Source organism: Cetorhinus maximus, chromosome 1 (assembly GCF_964194155.1).
Source record: "Cetorhinus maximus chromosome 1, sCetMax3.hap1.1, whole genome shotgun sequence".
Taxonomy (NCBI): domain Eukaryota; kingdom Metazoa; phylum Chordata; class Chondrichthyes; order Lamniformes; family Cetorhinidae; genus Cetorhinus; species Cetorhinus maximus.
The window spans coordinates 61693270-61718027 of record NC_135879.1 but is presented as its reverse complement, the minus strand read 5'-3'; the positions used below and the strand labels follow the sequence as shown (position 1 = coordinate 61718027).

Here is a 24758-nt window from a genome sequence, read left to right as displayed (position 1 = left end):
GGTGTGAGATGAGCTCTGTCAGGGGATGCAGGAGTGAGCGTTGTCAGGGTTGCAGGATGGGGGGGTAAGCATTGTCAGGGGGTGTGGGGTAATGAGCATTGTCAGGGAGTGGGGGCAGTGGACATGGTCAGGGCGTGGTGGTGGGGTGAGCATTGTCAGGGTTACGGGAAGGGAGGTGAGCATTGTCGGGGGCGTGGGGCTGAGCTTTGTCAGGTTTGCGGGATGGGAGGTGAGCATTGTCAGGGGATGTGGGGACAGTGAGCACTGCCAAGGGTGCGGTTTGTGGTAAGCATCATCAGGGAATGTGGGGGGTGGTGGATGGGCACTGTTGGGATGCGGGGGTGGGAAGTAAGCATTGACGGAGGTGGGATGAGTAATGTCAGGGTGGAGACTGAGCAGTGTCAGGGGTGTGAGATTGAAAGGGGAACCCAACAAAGACAGGTTCATTAAAACAGTGGAATCCAATGAGCTGTGACAGATCTCATGAGGCATGTGCTCAGTTAATGATGAAAAAGGGGGCATGACTTCGCTGGAATTGGGCTTCACCACAAAGCCTCCCAACTCACCTCATCACTTCTACTCCGCCACTGACCAGAATAATTGGGCTATCATATCTTGATCCATTGCTACTTTTTCTCCAGATTTTTGGTCCCTGAGCTTCTTTTGAGTTTTTGGTTGAAATTTGAGGGCCAGAAGTAGTGCTGCCATCACCCAAGTATCCCATTTTCGTATCAAGGTTTATCTCCTTCTCTCTCTACCCTCCTGCAGCCTAACAGCCCTCTGAGAACTCTGTGTTCCTCCAATTCTGGCCTCTTACGCATCCTCCTCTTTCTTTGCCCCACCATTGGTGGTTGTGTCTTCAGTTGCATAGGCCCTAATCTCCTGAATTCCCTTCCCATATCTCTCCACCTTTCTTCTCCTTTAAAGTGCTCCTGAAATTTATCTCTTTGACTAAGTATTTGGTCATCTAATGTCTTCTTTTTTGTCTCAATATCAATTTTTTTGGTGGTCCAGTGATGCACCTAGCCAGTGACGCTCACATCCCATGAATAATTTTTTTAAAAAGCCTTGGAATGGTTTACCATGTTAAAGATGCAATGTAAGTGCAAATTGTTGTTATTTTTTGTAATTCATTAATGGGATGTGGGCGTCGCTGGCTAGGCCAGCCTTTACTGCCACCCCTAATTACCCTTGAGAAGGTGGTGTTGAGCTGCCTTCAAGGGCTGCTGCAGTCCATGTGGTGTAGGTACACACACACTACTGTTAGGGAGGGAGTTCTAGGATTTTGACCCAGTGACAGTGAAGGAATGGCGACATATTTTCAAGTCAGGATGGTAAGTGGCTTGGAGGGGAACTTCCAGGTGGTGGTGTTCCCATGTATCTCCTGACCTTGTTCTTCTAGATGGTAGTGGTCGTGGGTTTGGAAGGTGTCTATGGAACCTTGGTGAGTTGCTGAACTGCATCTTGTAGATGGTGCATACTGTTCGTCAGTAGTGGAGGGAGTGTATGTTTGTGGAAGGGGTGCCAATCAAGCAGGCTGCTTTGTCCTGGATGGTGTCAAGCTCAACGCTAAATCAGAGATATTAAAAGGAACAGGAATGACATTTTGTTTGAATTATCGTTGACTTCCACCGAGCCTATTACTATTAGACAATGTTAATGTTCAAACATGGCAAAATGTCTCAGGGCACTTTAGCCTTCCTTTGTCATTTACTTTTCCTTTCCCTAGCCAATATTTTCCCTCTTTTCATGAAAACCCCAAGGTAGAATTTCCATTGGGGATTCTTCAATCTCCTGCCATAACTTTTGGTGAATACACCAGAAAAATGGTATACCATCCATCCATACTTAACCATAGTCCACGCGGGGTTGTAGGCATCTCTCTCTGCTTTGTGGAATTCTGCACACCACTGTCCACCCTCCATCAAGCTTCTGATATTGTCCACCCATCCAGTCTTTCTCTGACCTGGCCTGTTCTCACCCCGCCTTTTCCAGTGTTCGTATTTTCTCAATCTCCACTTTTTCACTTCAACTAAATGGTGTACATAGACAATTAAACCATTTCTCTGGGGTCACTGCCAATCTTCTGCAAAGTTATGAACAATGTAGCAATCATCTTACATGAGGTGAGGCCCTGTCTGTCAGGTGGCCGTAAAAGATCCCATGGCATCATTCAAAGAAGAGCAGGGAGCTCTGAAGGACTGCTGGCCAACTTACACCGGTCAGCGGATAGGGAGGAATAGTCTGTGCCTGGTGGCATCGGGCGTATTCGATAATGTAAGCGGATAATACGGCGAGAAGGCTAAAAATCGGTTTCACAACATTGCGAAACCAGTTTGCGGTCATCCGCTCAGCCCATCAATGGCAGGCTGCATTTCCCACCTTCGGACTTCGGGAATCTCATTGTAATACATCAGCATTTCTCTATAAGGCCAGACCACCGGACTCATTCCGCCCCCCCACCCGCTGGATCATCCGCCCACGTCAGCATGCAATCACAGTGTGTTTCACAACAGCGTATAAAAGGCGTGCACTTGACACACTGCACTTTGAGAGGATGAGGGGAACTCGGAGGTGAGTGCACAGTAACGTTGCGGAGCGCTCGCCTGGGTCACCTGTTGGACTTCATTGGTTAGGGAGGGGGGCAAAGGTTACCCACTTTGGGGGTGGGGCAAAGGCTGCCCTGCGGTTGAAGGTAGCGCACAAGCACATGTGGGGTGGGGGCATGGACGAGGGAAGCAGCCACGCATTAGGGAAACCTTGCATAAAGTGACCATTCTTCTGCAGCTGAGACACTTCAGGCACAGCCACATTAACATGCATGGAGTCGGGCACCTAGCTTCTCTGCCCACTCAAGCAACGCAGAGGCATCAAAATGCCACCAAGTGCTCCAGGGCTTTTCACCCCTCAGGTACGGACTGCAAACTAATAAGCGTTTTAGTGGACTGCAGAACAGTTGGACAACTGGGCACATTGTACAATCTCCTCGCTAAAGCTGGCCATGGAGCAGGCTCTGGTGGAGGTGCTCACAGCCCCTTGCAATGTTATCATCCTGGTTTGAACCAGTCTCCCCCATGGCTCAAGCTAACAGTGCAGCCTTGCAGCATGGGTTAGGAGAATGCCTGCGCCTGAGCTGAAAGCACAGCGTGCAGTCCAGTGGGCGAAGCTGCTGCCAATTGGTCAGATGGAGTGGGGCGGAGCAAGGTGAGTTTTCGGGCAGCCATGCAGTGCACTAATCTCTGGCCTTCCAAGCGGTGGCCAGCACTCTCTGGAATGCGTTAAGGGGCCTTCAGACTCAATCAAGACAGGATCTTGGTACACCCATGCTAACCCACGCATCTCTCTCTTTCATTCTGCAGGAGGATCAGGATCATGGAGCCTGGTGTACAGAGAGCGAAGACAACAAAGAAGAGAGCACCTGAGGCACCTGGCTGCAAAGAGGGAAGAGCAGCACCCTCTGGAAGAAGGGGAGGTTGGTGCACCTGCACACGGCGCCGAAGAGGCACAGCGAGCCGTCGCTGGTCGGCACCTAGCTGGACCCAGGGTCCTGCAGATGACCCAGAATCAGTGTCGCCGAAGACTGCAGATGTCTAGAGAACTGGTCAGTCACATCTGCCAGCAACTGCAGGATTTGGCGCCTGGTGGACATGGAGGGCATCCACTGCCAATGGCCAGTGAAATTGACAGCGGCATTTAATTTTTACACCAGTGGCTCCTTTCAGGGCTTCACAGGTGACCTCTGTGGGCTATCACAAGCTTCCACCCACAAATGGATCCATGAGGTCGCAGGTGCCATCTTCGCGAGGGCACACAACTTTATGCATTTCGCCTGGGACCAGGAGAGCCAGGATGCAAGAGCGATTGGATTTGCCCAGATCTCAGGTTTCCCACAGATGCAGGGTGCCATCGACTGCACTCACATGGTGTTCAGATCTCCGTCGCAACACGCGGTCAACTATGTCAACCGCAAGGGATTCCATTCGCTGAATATGCAGCTGGTGTGCAAGATTTCCAGCAAGTATCCACAACTCCTACATTCTCAGTCGGTCACAGATCCCTGACGTCTGCCAGAGTCCACAGAGGCTGCAGGGATGGCACAGCGGACATGGCTGATGATACCCGTGCGGTGGCCTCAGACTGCAGCAGAGAGAAGGTAATAACGAGACTCATGCTGCAGCTCACAACTTGGTGGAGCAAACAATCGGAATGCTGAAAATGAGATTCCGGTCCTGCAATAAAGCCTGCAGAGGATGTCACACATAATCATTATCTGCTGTGCTCTTTATAACCTTGCGCTGCAATGGAGAGAGGGGCTGACTGAGGAAGAGATGGAGGAGCTGGAGGTCTCCTCCGATAACGAGGACATTGACTGTGATGAGGGTGTGGAGGCCCTCGAAGGCGACAATGATGGCGATAAGGCCCTCACACTGGCCAGACGAGGCAGGTGTGCTTGGGAGGCCCTCATGGCTGCTAGGTTTATGGAGAATGGTGACAACATGCAGTGAGAAGACACCATAGATCGTCACATTGCACCTATGAACGTTTGACTCCAGTCTGGCGAATGGCAGCGCACACACCCTCTGTGATAAAGCTCCTGTCATGGAGACACAGCGAAGGCTCTAATAGTCACTCAATTGCAGGAGGATTATGATGACATACAGTGCGGACACTCCAAAGATCTTCACATAGCCTCTGAGAATTTCTGACTCCTGTCTGGCCGAGGGCAGCTTGCTTACGCTCTGTGATCAGGATCATATCATGGCGACGCAGGCATGAAACTTTAAAAGTTTCTGATCCTTTGTCAGCCTTTTCTCCCAGCCATTTTTCCCAGGAATGCATAATTAATGCAGCGGGTTTGGGACGAAATGGTGTGAAAAGCCGCCATTGGCTGCCGCTTCGGTACCAAGTAATAGTGAGTAAGCGCTGTGCTGTTGGAGCTGTCAACTATTGGGTGAGAGGCAAAATTCTCATTGGATATAAAAGATCCCATGCCACATCTTGAAGAATGGAGAGTTCGTATTTGCCTCAACTAAAATCACTAAAATTAATTATGTGCTCATTTGTCTCTTTGACATTTAAATCCAAGTTCTTTGTTCTACTTACCAGCATTAAAACTGGGGAAAACAAAACATATGTATGTGTGCATATATTTTATATATATATATAGGTTGTTCTCTTTCAAGTATTCCTAATCCATTTTCAGGAATCCAGCTTGCCTTTTAATATCTATCTTGATTGGGAAAACTGAATGCGGCTAAGATCTTTACCCAAAACTTAGAAAGTGGAGAGCTAAATATTAATGCTCTCATTTATCTATATTAAGCATACAAAATTGTGCTCTTGCATATTCCCACAGGCCATGAGATGGCATTGTGAAAATCTAAAAAGCGAGCCCAGCAAGCTCACAACAAAAAATGGTGGGACAATTCTGGCACACTCAAATTTTGAAGCACATTTTACTTACGTTAAAATCCTACTTAAGAATGGAAAAAATATCTCACAAATTAAATCTCAGGAAAACTCAATTTTTAGGCAAAAAATCCATAGGTTGCTTTTAAAAGCAAAAAGGTGCATTTCTGTGTTATAATAATGGTGACTTACTCTAAATGTTGCTGCTCTGTGAGCCTGTTAAAGACATGCTTTATATGGCATCTTTCAGGATGTCGCAAAGTGCTTTTACAGCCATTGCAGTACTTTTGAAATGCAGTCTCTGTTTTAATGTAGGAAATGCAGCAGCCAAATTGCACAGAGGAAGGTCCCAAAAACAGCAAAGAGGTAATGAGAAGATAATCTGTTTCAGGATGTTGGTTGAGTGATAACTATCGACCAGGAGACAGGGAACAACTCAACTACTTTTCTTTGAAATAGTGCAATGAGATCTTTAACATCCACCTGAGAGGGTACACAGCTCTCTGTTTGCTGATCCAAAAGACAGCACCACTGACAGAGCAACACTCCCTCAGTACCACAGTAGCTTGTCACCTTAGATGTGCTGCTCAAGTGGAGTGCTGGGATGAGACTTGAATCCACAACAACCTTCTGATTCAGAAGCAAGGCTGCTGCCAGCTGAAGCACAGCTGACATCTTAGCATGAAGATCATCTGTGAGATCTACTGGATTTAATAAATATGTAGAGAAAATCTGATATGTGACATTAGATCAACAAAAGTAAAAAATACTAACGCTTATTAAATTTTATTACTTTATCTGATATCAGGATGAATTTGTCTTCATGTTCGGTCTGCCCTTTTATTCATTATAATTTGTCGTTATATAGCTATTACAGCAATTTAAGTAGAATGGTTCAAAGCATTTGAATCTCACAGTGAGTATGAACTTCATAATTCATCTAGTGGGATCCTTTCAACACTCAAATTTAAAATTTAGGCAACAAATTGAAACATGCTGCCATTCTCTTTGACAAGAAATGCATAAGACTCTGCGAGCTAAATTGGATGAACTCAGGCACAGGGATAATGATGTGCGATTAAACTGTGTTCATTGACTGCAATACTTCATGGTGCCTGCTCATTTGAATGATTGCTGTGTGCAGTCTCCACTAATCACACTGTTAATTAGTCCCATGCATTAGTAAGCAGCCCAGCAACAGTCATAGCTAGCCTGCACATCTCAAACAGGATGTGCAATGTGGCTAAAGCAGGTGCTGGCAACCGTGTAGGAAGTCAATCTGACCTAGAAAACAGTGAATAGTGGCACAACAAGCACAACAGTGGGATGCAAGGTTTCTAACACTGCACTGGAGGCCTTGGTGGGGAAGTGGGAAGTAGGAGGGGTGTCCTGTAACTACAGGAGGCCAGGAGACCCTCTAGGCATATGCTCATTAGGCCGTGGGAGCAGAGAGCTGAGCAGTCAATGCCAAGAGTCAAGCCCCATGAACCTGGATGTCTCGAGAAATTCAATTATTCAAGTGGTCAAGCTAAGTTAATGTATCTTCAAATGCCATTTCCTACCAGCTGTACCAGTAGCCTAATTTACTGCTTAAATTACCACCCCCCCCAACCAATGACACCTACCAATAACCTCCATCAAGCAGCTCTCACAACTTTCATATGCTTCACCTCACCCTCACATATTTCGTACTGCCACAGATCTCACACCCAACATCTCACAGCTTGCGCATACAGTCAACTATCCATGATAGCCACATCAGCCAAACAGTTTCATGACACACTCAATGACACACTTTCCTTTTCTCTTGCAGAAGAATGTGTACCACATGAGGCAACAAAGGTCAGACTCACAGGGCAACAGGTCCACCTGCATGTCCTAACCCCTATGGTGGAAACGGCACTGGCTATTACCAGAATGACCATTGCTGAGGCCATAGCCGACGGCTTGGCTCAAACCACTGAAGGTGACAGTATCCTCAGATTGGCTGACAACTCTCGAGGGCGGGACCTCCTTCCACTGAGAAACAGAAGTTCTACTCTCAGGTAATTAAGGCCACCCTCAGCGTGTTATCATTGCGGGGCTAAGCCTTATTTAAAGTTGGTTGTTTTCCAAACGACTTTTGTTCCAGGTGGGGGGTGGTGGTGGTGAGCAATGTGCACCCCCATAAAATTCAGCCCAATGTTTCAGGTCGATTTAGACTCTGTTCTGATGAGAGGTCATTGACCTGAAACGTTAATTCTGTTTCTCTCAGGCTGTTATGAAAACTATACTTAACCTTGTTGAGAACAGAGGTCGGGAACTTTAATTCCTGATGGACCTTGGAGCTTTTGCGCATGCACAGACCAGGAGAAGGCTGCACATGAGCAATTCTGCAATTTTTATGTTTTTTTTGGGCCCAGTGCACCTGTGGAGGAGGAAAAAGCACCACCAAAACCTGGGTCAGGTAACTGGCAGCAGAGCGCCATTGTGTCCCAGGCAAGGGGACAGGGAGGGATCCCAAAAGAAGAATCCCAGAGAGGGGACAGGGACAGGGACAAGAAAAGTTCCCAAATCAGTTTAAAAAAGAGAGGAGCAGAGAAATAGGCTCCAGACAGAAAAAGGGCTGCGAATAGCAGACTTTAAGTGTAGAAGGCAGCCGAAGGTTGGTGATTCCATACTGTTAGCAATTGGGGTAAAGGTACCCCTTTGGAGCAGTACTGTTTTGTTCGGCGTGATCGAAGATCTGAAGTTGTGCTTGTGAGTTGGTGCTCGAGTGTTTACTTAAAATGGAGTCAATGTACACACTGTTCCTGGTTTAGGTTGAGGCAAGAGAAATGTTCCTGGAAGACCTTGGGTAGATGCAGCCTCCTGTCAAGCCCTCCTCCCTTTCCTCTGCAAACAACTTGGCCTCTTCTGTGCTCCCGCTGCTCCACTCCCTCTCATGCTGCAGTAAAAGGGGAATGGTAACTTCAGCACCCATGACTGAGAGCAAGTGCTCTGACCAGAAACCTTGCAGTCACAACCAAGAACTCCTCCATGTGGAACATCACTCCCTGTCAACTTTACCAACTTAATACAACTTAGCAAACCACCAAGCACTCTTACAAACTCAGAGTCAGTAGAAATCAATCATTAACTACTGAAAGCAGCTGATAATCCCTTTAAATAGGTGGTGGTGGTGGTGGGGGGGGGGGGGGGGGTGTGTCCTTCCTGTTGCTGAACACTTGCTCAGCTATGCATATTTAAGAAAGGTTGTTAAGCTGGAATAGCAAAGTCTAAAATGGCAGCGCTGGCATAAAATCAACATTATACACTAACGGAGATCACAATCTGCCTACTCAGCATACTTCTGGTGCATGATCCTAACGCCAGTGCTGCTGACTATCCAAAATGGTGTCCAGCTGGAAGGGTGCGCAGGGCACAGATGTTATTTTGGGATCAAAACAGCACCCATAGCACTGAAACTACAGGCGCTACAGAGCTGAATTTTGCGGCTAGTATTTATTATCCAGGGGAATGGAATCTTGGAAGACAAGATTGAAACCCTGCGAGGTGGGCCATTGTTAATGCTGTCCAAGTTGGAGTGACCTTTGAAGAGAATTCCAAGGTTAGATTTTCAAAGGTGAAGACTGGAATCCCTCATGAGAGAGACAGAGTTTCAGTGAGATTGGTTAACTCACAGTGTTTACTTACATCTGGGTGAATTGTTGAGAAATCATGGACTCTGTCTTGGTTGCATTTGGCATTTATCGTGCAGTGTGGTGTGTTTAACCACAGTTTGATTGTTAATTCACATGTGCCTCATACTTAACCTGAATATTAGAGTATAAGAAGATATTGTAAATTGTTTTATCTTTCTGACCTTGTAAAGTCTAATTTTGTTTGTTCAAAACCTGTGGAATCTTGTGGTTTCATTCATTGAGCAAGTGTCTTGAATCTCAAACGTGTCTACTTTAAATAAAACCGTATTAATCCCTAACTGAATCTTACCAAAAACTTGCGAGAATGGTCAAGGCACAGATGCTGCCTTACCTGCTGAGTATTTCCAGCATTTCCTGTTTTTATTTCAGGTTTCCAGCAGCTGTAATATTTTGCTTTTGTCTGACATGATTCAAATTGCCAATTTAACTGGAGGGCAGCCACCAGTGAAGGCTAATTGTGATCACAAGGGACCCAAGTAAATTGAACTTTCATTTATTTTTACAATTTTCTCAAGAGTGAGGAAAGGCAGGAATATTCCTCAAAGGCTCATAAGGAAACTTTAGGCCTTCCTTGCCCAGGGTTTCCCTCCACTTCTCCTCATTGCATTCCCCTCTAGACCCCCCACTTCCCATTTATCTTATGCCGGAGACATTTCCCACGGGTCTCTGACAGCGGCCTCCTGCTGCCAGAATTGCTGCTCCAACCTGCTGACCTCACCATTCCCAATAGGTTCCGATGGGATTCTCCCAGCAGGATGATAACGTGGCCTGGAGTAAAATGGCCCAGGCCTACTCTTGACGCCTTTATGGGGGTTTCCCTCCTGCCTTGGCTCGTGCGTGCCATACTCCTGCCACCCTATAAAATCAGGTTTAGATTTTTGATGGTGTCATTTTTATACCATTGTTAAACCACTAGTTTGAAATGTGATAACGTAAAATCTGGTGTCCAATCCATTTAACACTGACTATCACAGTCTATTAATCAATATTTAGATCCCGGTCAAACAGATTTTTGTTAAGATAGCGGCTGGTGCTGTTTAAATGAAAAGGCGGCTTCTTTTCTTGGTCAAGTTCCTCCTCTTCTCTCTTTGCCTCACCTGAAGGACTCAGCTCCTTGCTTGGGTAAAGTTCCATGGGTACTAGGCTTCCCCTTATATCTTACACAAGTGGGCGTTATCCATTTATGAACCCCAAAAGACATTCAATTCCTGAGGCATCATAGCTAAGACTATACATACCTAACAATAAAATAATAGGCTTCCAGTGGGAGTACTGAATTATGGCCAAAAAAAAGGAACCCTGAGATAAAAGCAAAGAACTGCGGATGCTGGAAATCCAAAACAAAAACAAAAACAGAAATACCTGGAAAAACTCAGCAGGTCTGGCAGCATCGGTGGAGAAGAGCACAGTTGACGTTTCGAGTCCTCATGACCCTTCAACAGAAGCTCTTCTCCACCGATGCTGCCAGAAAAAGGAACCCTGGCTGCCTTCCTCCTCTCCACAGAGGCAGCAACCCTGCTGCCAACTCCAAGATCAGCTGACTCAGCAGACACCAGGCTATTCATCATGGGGCCTGCTTCAAACAATTTCAGATAAATGCTATGTGCCCTGCATTTCTAATCTAAATAAAACTGTTCAAGCAATTATAAATTGAGGCTGAGAGATTTAAAGGGATTCATTTGTATGTGTTTTAAGATTTTGAAGGCATTTGAGTTAATAGATGCAATCTGGTTAGAATGCATGTAACAATTTTGTATGGAACAATTCACACAGGTTAGCAGAACTTCAAATGAAACAATCAATATCATTACTTTTAGAAAGACAATTAATGACTCCTCAGATGCAGACAAATGGAAAAGCTCCTTGTTGTTTTAACCTTCCATTGTAGAAGAGAGAGATTCAGCATAGAATGAGCCACAGAATCTTACCACTACTGTCCAGCAAAAAGTCATCCTGGGCGTAGCGATACTTTTCTGGACCACATGCAACAAAGACATCATCGTCCCCAAAAAAATCCTGCAGGCAAATGATCTGAAAAAGAAAACATTAGACAGTAATCATCTGTTAGACAAATTGCATAAATCTCAAAACAGAAGTGCACTCTAATACTCTATTTTAATAACAGTGCCTTAATACACATAATAGGATAGTGTTAACTTTAAGAACCAAGATTGCTTGAAGGATGACAAATGCAATTCCAAGGACAAAAGGAGCTATTCATCTTAATTCTTCACCAGTCAAAACTGGAAGCAGCAAAGGAGGCCATGATGATGTGTCCCAGCTGCAGCCTTTTTATTGTTGTTATAATCACGCAGATATTTACTCAGTTGGTTGCTTCGAATTATTGCTTATGACAATAACTTACACCCACATGGCACCCTTAACATAGTCAAATGTTCCATATTACCTCTCAAAGGGACAGGCAGGAGTGCCAGCAGGAAAAGGGAGGAATGATTTGAAACGGCATTTTAAGTTGGAGAGGTACAGAAAGGTGGAAGAGGATCCAGACTGCAGAGTTATAAATGCAGAAAGTCTTGGCACCAATGGTGGGACAAAGAGAACGGAATGTAACATATTCCAAATTCAGAATGGCAGCGGGGAGTGAGCTGGGTCCTAGGAGCTGAGGCAGTCCATGGACAGAATTGTACAGAAGATAAGCATCTTGAAATCAATTTCTTAGAGAATGGGGAGTGGAGGTTGGCAACGACTACATTGATTGGTTATCAAGACTTTGTACAATGAAGATACTGGAAATGGTTTTCGATGAGTTGGAGCTTGTTGCAGAGGGGCAAGCAGTTACTGCTGAAGTTGTGCATCCCTATCTGATGTGATTACTGTTTAATAGGTTATAATATGTGTCCATTCTGTCACCTCTGGATCAGGCAATGCACTCATAGTTTTGTTGTTCAATACACCATTCAATAGGAGACTCACTGGGGAGAGAAACTGGATAAGGCCCAATAAGGGGCACAGGAATCGTGATGCACGATTAACCTACATCCATTCATTATGATGTAGGCAGCATAAAAGCTTCATGCTGCTACTCATAATGAGTCCAGCACTAATCACACTGCTGGGTGGCTGCACAGCTCAGGACAGGGCCCCAAGTTCATGTGAGATTAACATGACTTAAAGCCAGTCTGCACCTCTTAAAGGAGGTGCAAGCTTGATGCAGCTGGTGGTAGAAGTGGCTGGGGAAGAGTCTCATAGCAGGAAGAAAGTGCAAATGCTGCAACAGGACAGAGAGTGCATTCCAGGGTTCGGGACATGGTGGCGCATAACCACTGGCAGTAAAATGGAGTCAATGTACACACTGTTCCTGGTTTAGGCTGAGGCAAGAGAAATGTTCCTGGAAGACCTTGGGTAGATGCAGCCTCCTGTCAAGCCCTCCTCCCTTTCCTCTGCAAACAACTTGGCCTCTTCTGTGCTCCCGCTGCTCCACTCCCTCTCATGCTGCAGTAAAAGGGGAATGGTAACTTCAGCACCCATGACTGGGAGCAAGTGCTCTGACCAGAAACCTTGCAGTCACAACCAAGAACTCCTCCGTGTGGAACATCACTCCCTGTCAACTTTACCAACTTAATACAACTTAGCAAACCACCAAGCACTCTTACAAACTCAGAGTCAGTAAAAATCAATCATTAACTACTGAAAGCAGCTGATAATCCCTTTAAATAGGTGGTGGTGGTGGTGGTGGTGGTAGTGGTAGTGGTGGAGGGTGGTGGGGGGGGTGTCCTTCCTGTTGCTGAACACTTGCTCAGCTATGCATATTTAAGAAAGGTTGTTAAGCTGGAATAGCAAAGTCTAAAATGGCAGCGCTGGCATAAAATCAACATTATACACTAACTGAGATCACAATCTGCCTACTCAGCATACTTCTGGTGCATGATCCTAACGCCAGTGCTGCTGACTATCCAAAATGGTGTCCAGCTGGAAGGGTGCACAGGGCACAGATGTTATTTTGGGATCAAAACAGCACCCATAGAAATGAAACTACAGGCGCTACAGAGCTGAATTTTGCGGCTAGTATTTATTATCTAGGATAATAAGAAATAGGAGCAGAAGTAGGCCATTCGGCCCCTTGAACCTGCTCCGCCATTCAATAAGATTATGGCTGATATGATTGCGGCATCAACTACACTTCCCTGTCTGCTCCACATAACCCTTAACTCCCTTGTATATCAAATTTCTGTCTAATACAGCCTTCAATATATTCAATAACCAGTCTCCACTGCTCTCTGACCCTCTGAGAGAAGACATTCTTACTCATCTCAGTCTTAAATAGGAGATCCCATATTTTTAAACAGTGCCCCCTAGTTCTAGGTTCCTCCATGAGGGGAAACATTCTGTCAACATCCACCATGTCAAGCCTCCTCAGAATCTTATGTGTTTCAATAAGACCACCTCTCATTCTTCTAAACTCCAATGAGTATAGGCCCAACTCACTCAACCTTTCCTCATAAGAACATAAGAACTAGGAGTAGGCAATTCAGCCCCTGGAGCCTGCCCCGCCATTTAATATGATCATGGCTGATCTCATTTCGGCCTCAACTCCAATTTCCCGCCCTCTCCCCATAATCTTTCAACCCATCACTAATTAAAAATCTGTCCATCTCCTCCATAAATTTATTCAGCGTCCCGGCATCCACTGCACTCTGAGGTAGTGAATTCCACAGATTCACGACCCTTTGAGAAAAGTAATTCCTCCTCATCTCTGATTTAAATCTACCACCCCTTAACTTTTCAAATGCCCCATTATTACTTCCTTAATAATGGATTCCAACAATTTCCCAACGACAAACGTTAAACTAACTGGTCTATAGTTTATAGTTTCCTACTTTCTGCCTCCCCCACCTTTTTGAATAAGAACGTTATATTAGCATTTTTCCAATCCACTGGAACCTTTCCAGAATCCAGGGAATTTTGGAATATTATAGCCAATGCATCCACTATCTCCACTGCCACTTCCTTTAAGACCCTGGGATGTAGGCCATCAGGTCCTGGGGACTTGTCACCCTTTAATCCCAATAGTTTGCTTAGTACTTTTTCTTTAGTGATGGTGATTGTTCTAAGTTCCTCCTTCTCTATACCCTCTGCATTACCTGTTACTATTGGGGTGGTACTAGTGTCCCCCACCGTGAAAGCTGAGGCAAAATATTGATTAAGCGTCTCTGCCATTTCTGCGTTCCCCACTATTAACTCTCCAGTCTCATTCTCCAAGGGACCAACATTCAATTTAGCTACTCTCTTTCCTTTCATATACTTGTAGAAGCTTTTGCTATCAGTTTTTACATTTTGCGCTAGTTTTCTTTCATAATTTACCTTTGCTCTTTTTATTATTTTTTTAGTGACCCTTTGTTGATCTTTAAAAGTTTCCCAATCTTCCAGCCTGCCACTGACCATTGCAATTTGGTATGCCTTAGTTTTTGCCTTTATGTTATCTTTAAATTCCTTGCTTAGCCATGGATGCTTTTTCCCTCTCTTACCATCTTTCTTCCTCTTTGGAATATATTTTACTTGGGAGGAATTGAATATCTCCTTAAATATCTGCCACTGTTCATCAACTGACCTACCTTGTAGTCTTCCTGCCCAGAGCACTAGGGCAAAATCTGCCCTCATGCCTATGTAGTTACCTTTGTTTAACTCCAGAACACTAGTGTGGGACTCAAGTTTCTCACTCTCAAACAGAACTTGAAATTCTAGCATGCTATGATCACTCTTCCCTAGAGGATCCTTTACTATAAGATCATTAATTAATCCCATCTCATTACACAAAACCAAATCCAGAATAGCCTGTTCCCTCGTTGGTTCCACAACATATTGCTCCAAGAAACAATCTCTAATACACTCTATGAACTCTCCCTCGAGGCTATCCTTGCCAATTTGATTAGTCCAGTCTATATGCATTTTAAAATCACCCATGATTATTGCCATGCCTTTCTTACATGCTCCCAGTATTTCCTGGTTTATACTGTGCCCTACTGTTGAACTACTGTTTGGGGACCTACAGATTACCCCCACCAGGGACTTCTTTCCCTTGCTATTTCTTATTTCTATCCAGACTGACTATACGTCTTGCTCTCCAGTGCCCATATCATTCCTCACTATAGCACTGATCTCTTCCTTTACTAACAAAGCTGCACCACCTCTTTTTCCTTCCTGCCTATCCTTCTGAAACACTGAGTACTCTTGGATATTCAACTTCCAAACCTGTTCTCCTTGTAACCACATCTCAGTAATCGCCACCAAATCATACCTATTTCTCTCTATTTGCGCTGTTAACTCATTAGTTTTATTCCGAATGCTACGCGCATTCAGATACAAAGTCTTAAAGTTTACCCTGTTGTCAATTTTCCCTACTCTTATATGATTCTTCGGTGCAATATGGCGTTCACACACTCTGTTCCTTCCTTTCACTTTTTGGTAACAATCAGTCTCATCACGAACCTGCACTCTTACCCTCTCCTTAAACTTTGATTTTTTATATTTCCATCCAACTGAACCCTCCCCCGACTATTTAGTTTAAAGCCCTAACTACGACCCTAGTTATGCGATTCGCCAGGACATTGGTCCCAGCATGATTCAAGTGGAGCTCGTCCGAACGGAATAGCTCCCTCTTTCCCCAGTACTGGTGCCAATGTCCCATGAATTCAAACCCATTTCTCCCACACCAATCTCTGAGCCACACATTTACTTCTTTAATCTTATTGACCCTGTGCCAATTAGCTCGTCGTTCAGGTAATAATCTGGAGATTATTACCTTTTTGGTTCTGCTTTTTCATTTAGCCCCTAGTTGCTCATATTCCCCCAGCAGAACCTCTTTCCTCGTTCTAGCTATATCATTGGTACCTACGTGGACCACGACAACTGGATCTTTCCCCTCCCACTCCAAGTTCCTCTGCAGCCCAGATGAAATATCCTTAACCCTGGCACCAGGTAGGCAACACAGCCTTCGAGACTCTCGATCCTCACTACAGAGAACAGTATCTATTCCCCTAACTATACTATCCCCGATAACAACTACATTTCTCTTTTCTCCCCCCACTTGAATGGCTCCCTATACCACGGTGCTATGATCAGTTTGCTCGTCCTCACTACAGTCCCCGCTCTCGTCCACACAGGGAGCAAGAATCTTGAACTTGTGGATAAGGGCAAGGGCTGAGGCAGTTCTACTTCCTGGATCCCTCCACCTGCCTCACTCATAGTCACACCCTCTGTCCCTAGCCACTGGCTGAATTTAAGGTAGTTAATCTAAAGGGTGTGACTGTCTCCTGAAACACAGCGTCCAGGTAACTCTCCCCCTCCCTGATGTGTCGCAGTGTTCGAAGCTCAGATTCCAGCTCATCAACTCTGAGCCGGAGTTCCTCGAGCAACCAACATTTGCTACAGATGTGGTCACTAGGAACCACAATGGGGTCCACCTGCTCCTACATCATGCAGCTGCAACACATCGCCTGGTCCTGCATCTCTATTTTATTTAATTAGTTTTTCAATTTGTTTTTAAATTTCCTACTGGTCTTTAGTTTATCAATCTGTAAAATATTTCTCCTATTTACCTTTAATCTGAAAGCAAGTTAGAATAGAGATTCAAAATACACTTTTTAAAATTAACTGAAACTCGCTCTCTCTGCTGAGTTGAAGCTGAAGTGTTAGGCCTCTGATCCTGGGCCCAGTAATCACTTTTAATCTGAAATCAACTTAGAGTAGGTAGTTCAAACTAGCAGTTACTTACCAACCAAAGAACTTATGGTTTGCCTGTGATGTCACTTTGTTTTTTTTCACTCGGTGACAGTGACTGCAGAGGACACTCTTCCCAGACTGCTTCATGGCGACGGTGACTGCAGAGGCCACTCTTCCCACACTACCTCACGGCCATGGTCACTGCACAGAACACTCTTCCCAGATTGCTTCACGGCGACGGTGACTGCAGAGGACACTCTTCCCAGACTGCTTCCTGGCGATGGTGACTGCAGAGGACACTCTTCCCAGACAATCCCTTCATCCCAGGAATCAGCCTAGGGGACTTTCTCTGAAATGTTCCCAAAGCAAATATGCCCCTCCTTAAGGAAGGGGACCCAAGACTGTATACAGTACTCTGGGTGTGGTCTCACTAATGTCCTGTACAGTTGTAGCAAGACTTCCCCGCTTTTATATTCCATCCCCCTTGGAATCAAGGATTCCAATAAACATTCAATTTGCCTTCCTAATTACTTGCTGTACCTGCATGCAAGCTTTTTGTGATTCATTTACAAGGACACCCAGATCCCACTGTACCATAGCATTCTGCAGTCTCTCTCCAAATAAATAATGTTTAGCTTTTCTATTCCTCCTGCCAAAGAGGACAATCTCACATTTCCCACATCTTACGCCCATCTGCTAATTTTTTGCTCACTCACTTAACCTATCTAGATCCCTTTGCAGACTTTTTGTATCCTCCTCACAACTTGCTTCCCTGCCTATCTCCCTATCAAGGACTCAAAACCACATTTTCCACTTGTCTACTGACCAAATAGTGTTACTTTCCCAAGCAGGATCTTGTGACAGGTCAGTTGGTAAAGGGATATTGGAATGTGATCAATACCCTTTGGTAGACTTGCTAATCTTAAACCTGAGCTTAACCAACCTGATTCACTGATAGGATTTAGAAGGAAAGACCTGCTAATGGTGGAATTGCGGTTGTTTGGTTTTGGAGGTGCATGTTTGTGATGTGTGTCTCTGTAAATAAATGCTTATTAAGATAAAAATTAGGTTACCATAATCATTAGGCTGTCTGTTAGCTTTGGGTGAGGCACCCTGATAAGTGCACTCCTAGTTCTCAAGGGAAATGGTGACTTGAGGAGTCAAGTCAATTGTTTGTCAGGAAAATGAGGCTAGCGATTAGATAGCACTGTTTTTTGGTAGGGGAATCATGATTTCCAATGTGCCCATGCCCTTTCAGATCAAGGTGGGCAACAACCTGGTGTAACTACCTCATCTGAATGATTGTAGTGAGGCTCCCATGCTGTTCCCCTCTCCTGAACACTGTCTGTAGCCTTTGCACTCAGTAGGGGGAGTCAGACAGTTTTGTTTGCAAAGCACATGATGCATTTGCTTCTTAAAGGAAGGCTGCCTCTCTTAAAGCGTAGCTGCACTGAAGAAAATTTCTGAAATTTAAGATATCAGAAAGTTGAATAGCAGGGCAGATTGAGGGTTCCAAAGTGATAGATGAGACGCTGGAGGCATCAGTGTGGAAATGGACAGAGAGTTACAATGGTTCTGTGAGGGGGCTTGGATGCCCTCAAGGACCACCCTTAGAAGGGGGTGGGAGTAGGTGATCAAAGAGATCAATTCCCCAAGTCTGGACCCGAGGACTTGGCATCAGTACCACAAGAGGTCTAATAACCTCATGCAGACAGTCAAGGTCAGCGAATGCATCTTCACATGACATCTCCTACCACCACACCACCAACCTCTCACACTCGTCCAAGCAGCATACCCCCACTCACCCAACAGAACCCCTTGTACTCAGGACTTGTGTCTAATATTCAGTTACTCCACCTCACCCTCACATACCTACCAATGCTGCCAACCTCACACCCACCTCTTATGGCCCCCACATAGTTCCAGCAGGCATATCACCTATACACAGTGCAACACAATCACTGACATTTTGCCCTCTCTCTTGCATGACAAGTTAGCATACAATAGAAGGGAGCAGAGTAGAACGGATGGGGGTAGCTGCATCTCCTGACCCCTCAGAGGAGATAGCTCTCAGCATCACGAAACAGGCTGTGACAGAGCCTGTGGCATCTAGCGTCACTGAGAACATTCAGGATGATGGTATGTTCCTGCCTTATGCTCCTTCTCAACTTCCAGCATGGCCTAAACCTGCTATCAAACATGATGATCAAATTGCTGATGATGTTACCATGTCATCTTGCTTCCCCACCCTACCTGCCCCCACAGCAACCTTTTCCCTCTGCGTTCCTGCTTTCAGACACCCAAGAACTGTCACCTGCCCAGCCACAACAACCCCAGGAAGAGGAGAGAAAGTAACAGCATAGCACAGACTTCATCGCACAGCCACAGCCACCAGCTCAGACACTGGTACCACACGTATCCTGGAAGCAAGTGTTAATCTGCAAGTGGTGAATCATCTGGGAAGGAGTGGGCTGTAACCAGAGCAAGAGTAAAGAATTATTCATTTTCCAGCCCACCAGGGAAGAGGTCACAGATGAGTTTTGCTGCAAAAAGCTCAAATAAGGACTTTGATGGGGCAGCACAAAGGAGAACACTGATGAGGATGCACACCAGGATGCTGGGTGCATTGGTTGGCTTGTTAAATAGCCTCCTGTCACTGTCAAGGAGCATGAGGAGTCCAACTTGGCAGAGGCCATTGCACAGAGCTTGCCCTCTCTGTAGCCTCTGTTCCATCTCCCAGTCATCCTGCAAGCCCAGAGGCACTGCCACTGCTGCCACCTCTACCTGTGGCAGCCTTTGTGTAGACAGGTCATCTACTCCTCTTCCCTCACTTGTAAGGATGCAGCAATACTTTGCAGCAAATCCAGGAGCTCATCACAAAAAACCTCTGGAAACAATCCAGAGTACTCCCAGGCAATTTGCAAGAGAAAAAGTTGTCAAAAATTTTACCTCCAGTTGGGTGCCTGATCCATTAATGAATATGAGTGTGGTGCCCATCTTGCAGCCTCACACCAGATCTTTGAGGAGTGATAAATTAACCTGTACACAGGATCTGCATGGACAAATTTGAAATCCTGACTTCACACAGCCAACTAGCGAATTTGTGAAGTCAGGATAGCCAACTAGCTAAATTTGTGAAGTTAGGATAGTGCCAATTCAAAGCCTTCCACCGCACACAGACTCTCTCAGTTCAACTTCAGCTGCAACAGCATGCAGGAAGCAGCCAATTGAGTATCATGGCCCCAAAACTGTGGTAAGCCTAGACAAGACCTGACCACGAAGGGAGCTTTGCTTGGCCACAGCTGGGACACAACCACGGAACTGTGCTACCCAGAACTGGCTTAACATTGCTAATCATTGTATATAGTGGTTTGCTAGTCATTGCATATAGTGGTCTGCTAGTCATTGCATATAGTGGTCTGCTAATAATTGCATTTAGTAGTCTGCTAAGTCACTTGAAAAGTAAAGGACCAACATCATCAGTGGTAAAGTGGGATTGACCAGATTCTAGGAATAATACCATTACCAAAGTGGCAAAAAAAACTGTAGCTGCCAGAAATTAAGGAGGGTTTCCTATTGAAGAATATTACAGAATCCCAGAATGGTTAAGCATAGGAGGAAGCCCTTTGGCCCATCTTGTCTGGGCTGGCTCTCTAAAGGATCAATTCACCTAGTCCCATTCCCCCGTAGCCCTGCACATTCGCCCTTTTTGGATAATAATCCAATTCCCTCTTAAATGCCTCGATTGATCCTGCCTCCAACATACTCTCAGGCAGTGGATTCCAGATCCTAACCACTTGCTGTATGAAAAGGTTTTTCTCATGTTGCCATTGCTTCTTTTGCCAATTATCTTAAATCTGTGCCCTGTGGTTCTCAATCCTTCCACCAACAGGAACAGTGTTTCCCTATCAACTCTGTCTAGACCCCTCATGATTTTGAACAGCACAATCAAGTCTCCTCTCTACCTTCTCTTCTCCAAGGAAAACAATCCCAACTTCTTCAATCGATGTAACTAAAGCTCCTCTTCCCTGGAACCATTCTCCTGAATCTCTTCTTCACTCTCTTTAATGCCTTCACATCCTTCCTGAATTGTGGAACCCAGAACTGGACACAATACTCCAGTTGAGTCTGATCCAGTGTTCTTTGCAAGTTTGACATAACTTCCTTGCTTTTGTATTGTATGCCCCTATTAAAAACATCTAAAATGCTGTATGCTTTTTTAGCCATTCTGTCAACCTGTTCTGCCACCTTCAATGACTTATGCACATATACATCCAGATCCCTCTGCTCCTGCACCCCCTTTAGAATTGTACCCTTTATAAAGTCTCTCTGCGTTCTACCTACCAAAATGAATCATTTCACAATTCTCTATATTAAATTGCATCTGCCACTTGTCCATCCAATCTACCAACCTGTCTTTGTCCTTTTGAAGTTCTACACCATCCTCATAGTTCATATTACTCCAAGTTTTAATATCATCCACAAATTTTGAAATTGTGCCCTGTACACCATGGTCTCGGTCATTAATATACATCAGGAAGAGCAGAGTTCCTAACACCAGCCACTGGGAAACTCCAACTTCCTCCATTCTGAAAAACATCCATTAACCACTACTTTCTGTTTCCTGTCACTCAGCCAATTTCATACCAATGTTGCTGCTGTCCTTTTATTTCCTAAGTTCTAACTTTGCTTCATGCACACATCAACAGCATTCCCCCATTCAACCCTCTCTGTTACCTCATCAAAAAATTCCAGCAAATCAGTTAAACATGATTTGCTTTTTCAATTCTGGTCTGAACCCTCTTTATCAAGCCTGGTTCTTGGTTATATTGTCAACCTGACATCTGTCATGAGCACAATTTTTCTTCTTCATCTTAATCCCTTTATCTTTTGTCATCTATGGAGCTCTGAATAGTGACAATACAATTAATTAAAATAAAATTGGGTTAAAATTGGAAACATACAAGAGTAATTTCAGCAAGGGTTCTTCCCATTCTAATTTTGGAAGAAAGCCATTAGTAACCCCAGAGAATTCCTAAAGGCTGTTCATTCAGATCATTTCTCCAGGATTTCCATTGAATTATGGTGAGATCAGGAGAATCCCTTGGAAATTATTGCTGTTAGATTGCTATAAAACATTACACAATTTAAGCACAAGTTTTAGTTGCAATGTGTTTAAATGGCTTTTATTCACAACGTTGATTCCTGCTTTTTCATGTGGTACAACTTTATAGGACTTCAACTAAAATGAGCATTTCTCTTTAAGATCATAGAATGGGTTAAAGGAAGCAACGGGTAGAATTCTCCCATCCCCGCAGCGGGTTTCGTGGTAGGTGGGAGCGGACAATCCAGTGGCAGGCAAAAAGTCGCAAATCCGCTGTCGTAAAAACAGCTTGCAATTCTCCTGATTTTAGGTTTATGGCGAGTCAGTTATCCCGCCAACTAATGGCGTGAATGCCATTTGCATTCATTAACATGTCATGAATGCTCATTAAAACAGCTGCTCGCCTTGTCACACCTTTCAATCTCGCATCACACCAGCGGGAAATTATGTCGGCCTCAAACCCGTTTGAAAAGGGGTGGCGTGCACAATTCAGACCTCGGTTCGTTGGTAACTTCGAGGTGAGTGGAACATACATAGCCTACCTGCCATAGCGCGGTGCTAGTCTTGATGCGATGAACGCCACTCTGCTGGGGGATGTAGGGTTAGACTGCTCCTTCTCTTTGCCCACATTGTCCTGAGGAACACCACTGTGCAGTGGTACTCATGCAGGCCTCCACTTTCAGAAACTAGCACTTGGGCTGTGAAGTGAGGGTGGAGTTGATGAACACGAGGGAAGCAATGGTGAGGGAAGGCTGTGGAATGGCAGTGAGGGGGAAGGGCAAACATGGGGACAGCCTTTCTGGAGTCGCCCTCTAACCTCTTGTTGCCACAGAAGTGAGGAGTCTGCTTAGAAAGAAAGGAAGAAGTCCTCCTTGCGATGAAAGCCACTGAAAGCCAATGGCTTCATTAGCACTGTTAAAGGGGTACTCAGAACTCAGTGGCTTCACATCATAGTTGTTGCATCTCAAGAGTAACATAGGATTGTAGAATTTGGGAATGCAGGCAATAGTGAAGGAGGCCCATCTGTATCATATATGGCATTCCATCAATGAAGGTCTGTCTCATGTTCACCAGATTTGACACTCCAAATGGGCCAAAGGGCATCCAATTATTGGCTATGAGCAACTGATTGGTCATTAATAAGCCACATCAGGGACTGGAGTACAGAGCTAGTTTGGGTCACTCATCTCACTGAAACTTTAGCATCCTATGCAGGGCTCAAGATGTTACATATCAGCGATGCTATCTTGGTCACCTCGATGTGTGTGCTAGTATCTCAGGACAAGGCGGCATCAGTCACCATGCAAGTAGGTCGGGAAAACCTATGGACCCTTACAATTTCCAAATGTGTCATCTTCTGAGCTTCACTTTCTTGTCCTGAAATCATTAATGTCTTCAATTTTTCCTTCCAGGGAGAAGGCAAAAGCAGATACGGATCCAGGGCTCAGTGCTGCCTCTGTCCTACAGAAAACTCCAATGAATTGGTTAAACATGATTTTCGTTTCACAAAATTATGCTCTTCCCGATTGCCTTGAGCTCTTGTAACTCTTTCGAGTTATCAACAGTCACAGAATGTAACTCTTTTCGAGTACATTCACAGTTCTTGGTTTCCGAGAGTGGGACATGAACCCACAACCTTCTGATTCAAAGGCGAGGGTGCTATGGACTGAGCCACAGCTGACACCTCCCTTGAGCTCTTGTAAGTGCACAGCTATAACCTCCTTAATAATCGATTCTAATAACTTCCCCACAGCAGACATCAAGCTAACTGGCCTATAGTTTCCTGTTTTCTGCCTTCCCCCTTTCTTGAATAGAAGGGTTATATTTGCTACTTTCCAATCTGACGGAAACGTTCCAGAACCTAGCAAATTTTGGAAAATTAACACCAGTGCATTGACTACCTCATTAACCACCTCTTTTAAGACCCTAGGATGTAGTCCATCAGGACCCGGCGACTTGTCAGCCAGCAGCTCTATCAATTTGCTCAGTACCATTACCCTCGTGATTTCAATTTCACCAAGTTGCTTTCTCCTGTTTACCTCCTGATTTGCACTATTACTGGAATGATTTTTGTATCCTTTATAGTAAACACAGGAGCAAAATATTTGTTAATTTCTTCTGCCATTTCCTTATTATCTACTATTAACTCCCCACTGTTACTCTCTAGACGACCAACACTCACTTTACTTAATTCTTTTCCTTTTTACGTACCTGTAGAAATTCTTGCTATCCGTTTTTACATTTCTAATTAGCTTCCTCTCATACTTTCTTTCTCCTCATTAACCTTTTAGCCATTCTCTGCTGTTCTTTATATTCTGTCCAATCATCTGATCTGTCACTCATCTTTGCAGAGCTGTATGCTTCTTCCTGAAGTTTGATGCTTTCCTTAACTTCTTTAGTTAACCATGGATGATGGGTCCTCCCCTTAGAATCTTTCTTTGCAGTAGGAATGTACTTATTCTGAAATATCCCCTTAAATGTCTGCCATTGCTTCTCTATTGATCTATCCTCTAGCCTAATTTCCCAGTTCACTTCAGCTAGCTCAGCTTTCATCCCCACATAGTTGCCCTTATTTAAGTTTAAGATACTAGTCTTAGACCCACTCTTCTCCCTTTCAAACTGGATGTAAAATTCAATCATATTGTGGCCACTGATACCTAGTGGTGCCTTTACTCTGAGGTTATTAATTAATCCTGTCACATTATACGTGAGGATGTGACGAAGGAGGGAAAGGCAACTCCGCTCACAGCTTCAGCAGAAGGGACATGGCCAAACGAAGCAAGAACATGAACAGGAAGGTCAGGAGGAGAGACCCAGACAATGGGGGCAACTTGTCAGACCTAGGGTTTATCATAGAAGTCTCCTATTACAATTGCTTGAGA

The 24758-nt window shown here is 44.8% G+C and overlaps 1 protein-coding gene across 3 annotated transcripts in view; it reads right to left on the bottom strand.

Annotated features, from left to right (window-relative positions):
* dclk2a (doublecortin-like kinase 2a) overlaps positions 1-24758 on the bottom strand; it is a 430953-nt gene that overhangs the window by 185733 nt on the left and 220462 nt on the right. For all 3 annotated transcript variants that reach the window (XM_078541257.1, XM_078541259.1, XM_078541256.1), the window contains exon 3: positions 11021-11123. In XM_078541257.1, coding sequence (XP_078397383.1) covers positions 11021-11123 — 103 coding nt within the window. The remainder of the gene's footprint in view (positions 1-11020; positions 11124-24758) is intronic.